The 9,973-nt window shown below is 33.6% G+C and overlaps 1 protein-coding gene across 1 annotated transcript; it reads right to left on the bottom strand.

The window, feature by feature from the left end:
* Positions 1-787: 787 nt before the first annotated feature.
* On the bottom strand, positions 788-7,211 carry LOC112776291 (glutamate--tRNA ligase, chloroplastic/mitochondrial). The gene is made up of 14 exons (XM_025820388.2): positions 6,809-7,211; positions 6,121-6,239; positions 5,874-5,995; positions 5,077-5,256; positions 4,606-4,724; positions 4,488-4,536; positions 3,576-3,677; positions 3,291-3,393; positions 3,084-3,147; positions 2,702-2,816; positions 2,438-2,538; positions 2,101-2,257; positions 1,609-1,854; positions 788-1,127 (listed from the first exon to the last, which is right to left on the bottom strand). Exons 1-13 carry the CDS (start codon positions 7,066-7,068, stop codon positions 1,624-1,626), a joined length of 1,722 nt encoding a protein of 573 aa, XP_025676173.1. The 5' UTR covers positions 7,069-7,211; the 3' UTR covers positions 788-1,127; positions 1,609-1,623.
* Between the last annotated feature and the right edge of the window lie 2,762 nt (positions 7,212-9,973).

Raw genomic sequence — 9,973 nt, forward strand, 5'->3', positions numbered from 1 at the left:
TTTTAGTTTTTTTTTTTTTTTACGGTATGCTCAACCCAGCAGATTAAAGACTAATCCATTGCGATTCAGAGCTTCATTTAAAAGTTTGTCGTTGACCAATGAGTTATTATATACACAAGACGAAATTCGAACCCTCGACACTTGTTTAAACGGACTAGAAAATTAACCACTAAATCAATCAAACTTGGTTATAAAATAAACCATTCAAAGCACAACCCAAATCTAAGTCCAAAATGACATTGAATAAAAATAACACGTTACAAACCCAAAGCCACCAAAATATATTTTGAACATGGACGAGACGGAATCTTGCATACCCCTACCTTCTATACCATTTTTAATATTTTATATTAAAAAAGAACAGTTTTGTACTATTTAAACAAATTTGATTAGCTTAAAACAACTGTTGAGCCAATGTACTCAACAAATCACTCTTAACTCTTAAGATAATTTATACACAAACAATTATACACAAACAATTTTACTGAAATAAGTTCTAATACTTTGGCTTTCTTAAACAAGCTATGATACTAGTTTTCAAGCCAGCAAACGTTCCCCACTCTTACACAGTTACACCTAAATTTACATTCCCACAATAAACAGCTACAATGACAATAGATCACTTTATTCCTTAAAGGAAACCCTCCATCATGGTTAAAATATCAAAAAAAATTTCCCAACAAAGCCATGTAAGATATCTAGCAAAGAAGAAAGACGTTTTCATTGACTTGGCTAACTTTGGAAGGCTTCAAAGCACCAATTATTATTATAGTATTAGTAGGTAGTCTGGTAGAATCATTATTTCATAATTAGAGAACTCAATCAATTCAGTTTAACATATCAAAATAACAAGCAAATTCTTAAAACCACTTAGAAAATTTCACACCAATATTGGTAATAATCGTTAAAAAAAGAGAAAACAAAAAGGAAACAAAAGACATGTATTTGCATCTCCTTAAATAAACAGAAGCAATAAAAGCAAAAACCAGATGACCTGCAGAAGAACCAATAGTCATAAGCCCTTCCTAACTAACTCCTGTTTTATGAAACAATCTGAATCATCTCATTCCCTCAATTGATCTAAATCTACCATCAGGTTACTCGTGTCGCTTCAAGTTTAATCTCTCCTGTACGTTAACACCATGTAGAAAAAATTCCATGAGCAACAGGAACGAAGAAAAATTTCCATCTCACTCATACTGGATATCAGACCATGTTAACCTAAGGTTAATCCAACAATACACATCTAGCTTGGTCGAATCCTACCTTGCATAGGCATGAGTACAATACATAGGGTACAGAACAAGAAAATTTTGCAAAAAAATAGGATATGTGTATAGAATATTATATTTAATAAAACTAAATCAAGTTTTTCAACTGCAAGATTTGACGTTTAGACTTTTAACTAATAAATACCAACAATTACCTACTCGTAAATATTCATGATTTGGAAATAAATGGAACATGTTTCAACAAAAACCGGAAGATATCTAGGAAATGATCGTAGATATGTTCTAACTAGAGAATATATAGAGATAAAATAACAAAAACTAACTTGCAAAAACGAAAATGAATAAAGGAAACCATGGTGTTATTAGTTAAACAGACCTCAGAACTAAGTTCTCAGTTAGATACAGAACCAGCAGTCTCTTTGACAGGATGATCCTTAGACAATGTTTCCCAGTCAATCTGCCGAAGTATTTTAAATCTTTCATCGAGTGTCACAAAGCCAGCTTCAGGAGCAACAATGCTAGTAGTTCCAGCTTTATAGAGCAATACCACACTAGCTCCCATATCCGGTCCATGGAGTTTTCCAGTCAACAGAAGTCGGAGAGGCATGAAAAGAGATTTCCCCTGGAACATTAAGAAAAACCTTTATTTTAGCATTGATATTTATTTCAAGAGTTAGATAAGTAAATGTGATCCGTAGAACTATACGTATATGGCACAATTTAAAAGGTAAAATCACATGATTTTATGTTTTAATCCTGTCAACTGATATAAGATCCAATAACCCGAAGTAGTTTATCTCTCTCATGAAGAGCTATTCCTCTAACTTCATCCTTTTATTTATACAAATATGTATTCAATTCAGCTTACCTTGCGCTTAAGGGATTTACCGAATCCTTTCACCCACTTTTTCCAACCATCATGGCCTTCTTCAAGTGCAGCTACCAGCTCACCATTATCATAGGCAGCCAACAGGCTGACAAAAAAATTGGAGAGATTGTCTTGTATGACTGATTCTGCTTCATGGCTGCCAGCAACATGTACAAAGTTGCAATCAGGAATCTTAATCTATGCATCATACTTTACATCTAAAAAATAGATATAATTTATAGACAACGTCGATTAGGTGTAGGATGTTGACCTTAAATATTAGCAAAGCTAGATTCACTAAAGAAGAAGTCATATCATATACATTATTAGGCTATACCTTTGTAAAGTAGAATGTATTGGATAAGAAAGCAAGTTAGAAAGCGCCGTATCTGCATCAGGTATCAAGTCAATTCCATCCTTAAGTAGCTCAATTGCCTCCTGTTAGTCAACCACATATCAATTAGATAGTTAATTTACTTGAGTCTAATGGTTTAAGACACAACAAAATCATACTAAATAAATTCAAGTGCCTCGGAAAATGATTAAATAGAATTCTACTTAGAATGAGACTGAATCAAGAACATATGGAATCAAATCTCACATCAACAAACGGCCCTGTTGATACTGTGAGTAAGCCAGATGCCTTCCAGTGGTCTCCAATAAGTTGGGCCACTTCCTGTGATGGCCGTGCCCTTAAATGCTGACCATTCATCCACCTGAATAAAGGAATAAATTTAAGAAACCTAAATAGATATTTATTATATACTTTTAGCAACAATGTTTTTTAGGAGTAAGAAATATATAACTCAAAATTCCCAATATGAATAAACTAACTAATAATGCATTCAACAACTATATGCATATAAAACACCATGTATATCCTTTGAGTAAGAAAACAGGAACTTGACATTCAGAACATAAAATTAGCAACCGTAAGTTTTCATCTCATCTCAAAATACAAAGCAAATCAAAACAAAAGTTACCTTAACTTCGTGGAATCAAAAACAGCACCACTTTTGTTAACACGTTCAATAGTGAATTTTTCAACTGTTAGACAAAAAAAAAAAAAAGATACCCGTAAAGACATGTTCAAATAAATTCCTGTTTGGTAAGCAATCAGTCTCAACTCTCAATAGCATACTGTCTTTACAGTACTACAATAGTGGAATTAAAAACAAAAAACCACTAACCGAGTTGATTAAGGGTGAAAAACTCATTTTCAGTTCCATCACCCCAGCCTAATAATGCAAGGTAATTCACCATTGCTTCAGGTAGGTATCCCATCTCCCTGAACTGTGAGACAGCAGGTATTAGAGTTTGGACTAATTATCCATGTAAGAGAAGCTTTACTAGTACATATTGGGGTGAAACATGATATTAATAGAAGAGAGAGAGGGGAGGGGGGATCAAGTGAGAACGCAAATCATAACTTCTATGACAAATACATTGTGTAAATGAAGAAGAATCAATCTCACCTGACCCACTGATGTTGCACCATGTCGTTTTGATAATTTACTCCGATCAGGAGCCAAAATCAAGGAAACATGTGCAAAATAAGGCATGGGAAAACCTAAAGCCTGCAAACACATTCATGAACAGTGACAAGAAAATCAGTTAATTAGAACAAGTAATGTCTGTAATAAAGCAACGAGGGGATTAGTAAGCGATATTGGTTGTTTCTTTTTTTTTGGGGGGGGGGGGGGAGGGGAGGGGAGGGGAGGGACGGGTTCTCCGTGTGTTGATATCTATCTTCCTCAGAGTAGTGAACATTCTCTCTAGGGTTTGACATCAATCATAAATTCTCTCATTACTGGTTCTAAGGCAGAGAACCAGATACAGTGTGCTCATTTATTTCATTAAACAACAAAACAACAAAGTCTTATCCCACTAGGTGGGGTCGGCTACATGAACCAAATAACGTCATTTAGCCCTATCATGTCTATCATGTATCATGGATCAAGCATTTATAAACAAGGGAGGAAAAAAAGGAGGATCCTTGATTGTGGATCAAGGCATATTTACCTTTATCACATAACCAGTTTTGCCACCATTGGCACCATCATTAAATGATGTTATCTGACTAAAAGCAGTCTGTTATACCCTAGATCACTGTTTGCTTTCCAAATATTCCAATTTTCCAAGCTCCAAAATTTCCTCACTGGCTTGGTCTATCTATTCCCTCAGAACATCAAATTTCACAATTCTAACATAACTCCATTTCTTCAACATAATCTATGTCAGCTCATTCCCAAAATAAATACCAACTTACACTAACGATATGTTCTCAATTGAACTCAGATTTTCACTTTTGGTTCGACTCAATGAAATTTTTTTAAGGGAAAGAATAATGCTAGAACAAAATATGTATATATAGTATATACTTTTACCTTATATATTAATGCCTGCCTTAGAGTGTTTGGTAAATGCTCCTCTGCTCTGAGTTGCAAATAAACAGAATTAGTGAATAATATTCAAGAATACTGACTATGAAATTATAATCACTACCTTATAACATGGGAAATAGCCATGGTTGCATCATCCACTGTTACACAAAAGTTGTAAACAGGCTGACCATTACTCCTCATTATCACAAAATCTCCAAGCGTATCCAAGCTCCAACTAACCTTCAAGACACTACCAAAAGAAGTTAATAGGAAGTCTATGTTATTTAAAAGAAATATTGTTCACTTTACATTGTTTCATTACTGACTGACAAATTTTCAAATGTTTATTAACAGAATAAGGTTTTAATTTCATGAAGGTGTATCATTCTGCTGTTTCTAAAGGGATCATTAATAGTTGTTTCTGAGATGAAAATACTTTCAAGATATCGGCTGACTTCTGGAGACCAAGTTTACAATGCATATACTAAAGACGCCTGTGAAGTGCGTTATCTTTATCACATGGGGTAGGAAATCATCCATCATACCATTAAATTAAATAAAGTAAAATCTAGAAATGGCAGTAAGAACTCACTTCGCCACGTATTATGTCATTAATTTTTAAATTTCCTTTGGGGACACGAAACCGATATGTATAAGGAGTTCCCTTTGTCAGCTCTTCTTCTACTTCCTCATTTGTTGCATTGGCCCATTTACCTGTGTACACTGGAGGCAGTTGCTTTAATTTGGCAACCTCCTTCATTTTCTCTAGTTCCTGTCAAAATAAATATGGGTCAAGAACTAACCTTAAAACAATTTCAATCAAAGACATGAATTCTTCAAAATTAGTAGAGTAAATGATGAGCAAACTCCAATGGTGCAGCCTCATAATTTAGTATTTGTATTTCTTTCTAAATGGTATATATCCCCAAAAACTATGAGACCCTCGTCAATGCAATTTTCAAAGGTGAACTAAAGATCATGATCATGGAAACAAAACAACTTATGACTTATGAAAATACAGCAGAAGAATGACATGAAGTGAATCAATAACACCAAAGCCATTTAATTGCCACCAACTCTTCTTTCAACAATCAATCAAGTCACTTAACATGGGAAGAAGCACAAATGCATTTGAACCTTCCCCACCCCATGAACCATATTTTGAATTTGAACCGAAGTAATAACAAAACTATCTAATTTTACAATTCAAGAAGTCCTGTTTCTTATTGTAGAGACAGAAAATGCCCATTGAAAGGAAAATTTCACATAACAAACATTTTAAAGCATATGGCCAAGTCCTCACTTAATGAACAAGGGCAGGAAAGTGTACATCACATTTCCCTCAGCTATGTCAAGTACGGGTCATCTAGAGCTTGTGGGGATAAATACCTCATTAGAACAAAAGCATCGATAAACCTGGCCAGATTCGAGGAGTTTCTCAGCATATTGTTTGTACAAAGAGTTCCTCTCGGATTGCCTATATGGACCATAATCCCCACCAACACCAGGGCCTGACAAGTCCACCACATTACAATCATAGAAATTAATCATGAACAAATCTTATCGAATTGCAAATTAAAATGAAAAATAGAAATTTTCAGATGACAAAACAAAAAATGAAAGGCAGCATAAATACCTTCATCCCATCCAAGGCCAAGCCATGAAAGATCTCGAAGAAGGGCTTCCTCAGATTCCTTGGTAGACCTCTCCAAGTCAGTATCCTCAATTCTCAACACAAATGTCCCACCTTTGGACCTGAAATTGCAATTCATAAAAGCACAAAACATCAGAAAAATTATAGCAAGTTTCAAGTCAAATCCAATCAAAACTTCCAAAACACAACTACCTTTTTTATACTGAAAAAGAATTGCATTAAGAAGAGGAGAAATTCAAAACACAATTACTACAAAACAAAAAACTCCTTAAACGATTTTTCCACATTTGCACCAGAAATTTGAGTGGGTTATCCCACCCCCTCTTTTTTCCTGAGCTTAAATTAGCAATGTGACTTAAACTTTGTTTGATAGTTTTGAGACACACTGACAATTGAAACTAATATAAATTCACATTTCTAACTTCTTCCAAGATTAAAAAAATCCTGAAACAATTTTCAGCTTTGGTATATTGATGTCACATTTCTAACTTCTAACTTCTTTCACCATTAAAATATGCAGATATCGAAGTGGATATAGATTAAATATTACGAAATGCTGGATAGGAACAAAAGAAACCTAACCAAACCCAAAAACCAATAGAAGACGATAAACTTAAAAAATAAAAATTAAAAACAAAAATTTATCCAGAAAAAGATAAGAAAAAGGGACCTTGCGAACAAGTAATTGAAGAGTGCAGTTCTGGCGCCGCCAACGTGGAGGTTACCGGTAGGAGAAGGCGCGAAACGGACGCGAACGGGTGAAGGTTCTTGGTGTTGATGAGAGAGAGAAGAAGCTTTGAGTGAGAAAGCTCTTCGGAGGAAGCAGGTGGCGGTGATTCTTCGATGGTGATGGAGAATGATGGGTGGAGCAACCACCTTCGCCCAGGGAGTAACTGTAGCAGTGGCACCAACCATCATCAACGCGGCCATGGCTTATGATTCTCTCTCACACACACACACACTCTGTTTTCTTCAATCAGCTGAGTTCTGCGCCAAACTAACAAGATAGGAAAAGAAGTGTTTAAGTCCATTGTCTTATCTTTGAAGTCACTTTTCAAGTTATATACTAGTGCACTACTAATTGGTAGCAAAAGTAGTTCTTAAAAAAAAAATAAGAGTAATACTCCAAGTAGGTCTCCAAAGAATTTATGGTAGGACAGATTTGTATCTAACAAAATTTAACTAAAATTGTGATCCTGACGTTTTTAGTTATACACCAAATACGTCCCTATGTTAGTTTGACCTGGTCAAAATGTCCTACGTGGAGGTTAACAAACTGACATGTTAAGTTAACTGCCACGTGTCACCTCCAGGACAATTTGGTCTTCATCCAAGTTGGATAAAACGACGTCGTATTGGATCATGAGGCGAATGGCATCGTTTTGTGGAGGACAAATTCGTCCCCACCATGGAAGGCAGCGTTGCAAAACGGCGACATTTTAAATGGGGGACCTATCTGCTTGTTCGAGGGACCTATCTGCCCAATGATTATGCTTCTATAGGGACCTATTTATCTGATAACCTGATGTTTGGGGACATATCTGATCTATAATTGGTGACATTACCTTCAAATAGGTCCCTATAGGTCAGATAGGTCCTATAGGTCCAGTAGTAAAATTTTACTATTATAATTATCTATACTCAATTTGATCAAACCAAAGATTCTCAGATACTTCAACAATGTATCCAAGATGCATAAATAACAATGAAACAATCTTTTATGCTTTGGTGCAATGCGGTCCCGCTCCTAAGATTTAGTCTTCCTCTCCTTTTGTGAATGCTATAGTAAAAACAATGAATAGGTCAGATAGGTCCCCAAACATTAGGTTATCAGACAAATAGGTCCCTATAGAAGCATAATCATCGAACAGATAGGTCCTATCGAACAGGCAGATAGGTCCCCTATTTAAAACATTGCTGTTTCGCAACTCTGCCTTCCATGGTGGGGACGAATTTGTCCTCCACGACGTTCGCCTCATGATCCAATACGACGTCGTTTTGTCCAGCTTGGATGGGGACCAAATTGTCCTAGAGGTGACACGTGACAGTTAACCTGACACGTCAGCCCGTTAATCTCCACGTAGGATGTCCTGACTGGGTCAAACTGCCATGGGGACGTATCTGGTGTATAATTAAAAACGCCAGAGTCAAAATTTTAGTTAAATTTTGTTGGGACAAATCTATCCGACCGCTGAATTTTTTGGGGACCTATTTGGGGTATTACTCTTTTATACACAAATTAATTTTTATTATTTTTTTCATTAGATATCAGTCTTAGTCTATTTTTCGGTATAACTCATCAATGAAAATTATTGACTTGACACGTTAACTTGTACATGTGGCTGTTAAATGTCCACATGTGCGAGAATGACAAAATAGTTCCTAAACTTGTTAATAAAAACATCGCCATATTCAAAATAGAGTGGAACGCTGTGTTTCATTTTTACATATTTCCCTTTATATATCTTCATCCTCTCAAAAAGATATCAAATCTCATCATTCACTCTCCATTTTACATAGAAACCTTATGCCCATGTAATCTCATCTCCCACATCACCGTCAACGTTAGAATTCTGTTCATCATCATCACGGCCGTCAATTATTTCCGTTGTCTTTGAATCGCACAAAGCACTACAATAAATACCACGATAGCAACGAGATTTTTATTGAATAATCACATTATAGCAGGTGAGTACATAATTTTCATTAGACTAATTTATAGAATAAAATGATACATTACTTTATTAATTCATTATTTTTGTTGAATGGTTAGGGTTTAGTGATGGTAAAAACTTGAGAGATATAAATTTTTAGAGTTCAATGAGAGGGCTGGATTTGGTAAAATTTATTTTAAATTGGGATAGAATTTTCAACTATTGAAACGTTCAAGAATATTTTGAAGAACCATGTCATCATATATAAAGGGAGAAAAATAAGATACATAAAAAATGACCAAAAAGAAGAGTTAGGTGTGACTGTGAACTTATATTGTGAGGATTAAGAAACAAAAAATATCAAAGAATACAAAAAAAAAAAAAAAAAAAGGAAATATGGAGGATGCAAATGGGAAGGATAAAAATGAACTGAACGAGACTGAGGAAAATGTGAATGTGGAAAACAAAACTACTGAAGAAGGTGATGCTAGTGAAGATGTTAATGGAGATACACAAACTAATAAATAAAGATGTTCTAAAATATATACTCTACAATGGTTTATTTATTAGTATTGGAAGAGTAATGTTAGGTAGTCAAAATATTATAGACAATAAATAAAAATACATGATCAATAATATTTGCATTAATAAGAGCACCTCTAATGGTGAGTTCACAACTTGCCATTTGGCAAGTTATTATAAAAAAAATAATAATATAAAATCTGAAATAATTAAATAATTAAATAATAATTAAATTAGTAATAATTATAATAAAAATTATATTTTTATTTAATTAATAATTTATATTAATTATTTAAATAATAATTAATTAAATAATTAATTAGATTAAATAATTAAGTTTTTATTTAATTAATTATTTATATTATAATTAATATTGAATATTATTTATATTATTATATTAAATTATAATTAATTAAATTTACTTACATTAAAAAATAAATTTAATTTTTATACCTTATAAAATAATTTTTAGTTGAGTTGGTTATTTTTATTTTTAAAATTTAAAATGCTAATGATATTATTAAAATTAGCAGTTGTAAACACAAAACTATAAATTAGTATAATCTCGAATTATATATTGTGTATTATTATTATATATGAATTTATTTAATATTAATATCTTTTAATAATGAATTATTTTTAAATTTATAAATTTAAAT

This window comes from Arachis hypogaea, chromosome 19 (genome assembly GCF_003086295.3).
Source record: "Arachis hypogaea cultivar Tifrunner chromosome 19, arahy.Tifrunner.gnm2.J5K5, whole genome shotgun sequence".
NCBI lineage: Eukaryota > Viridiplantae > Streptophyta > Magnoliopsida > Fabales > Fabaceae > Arachis > Arachis hypogaea.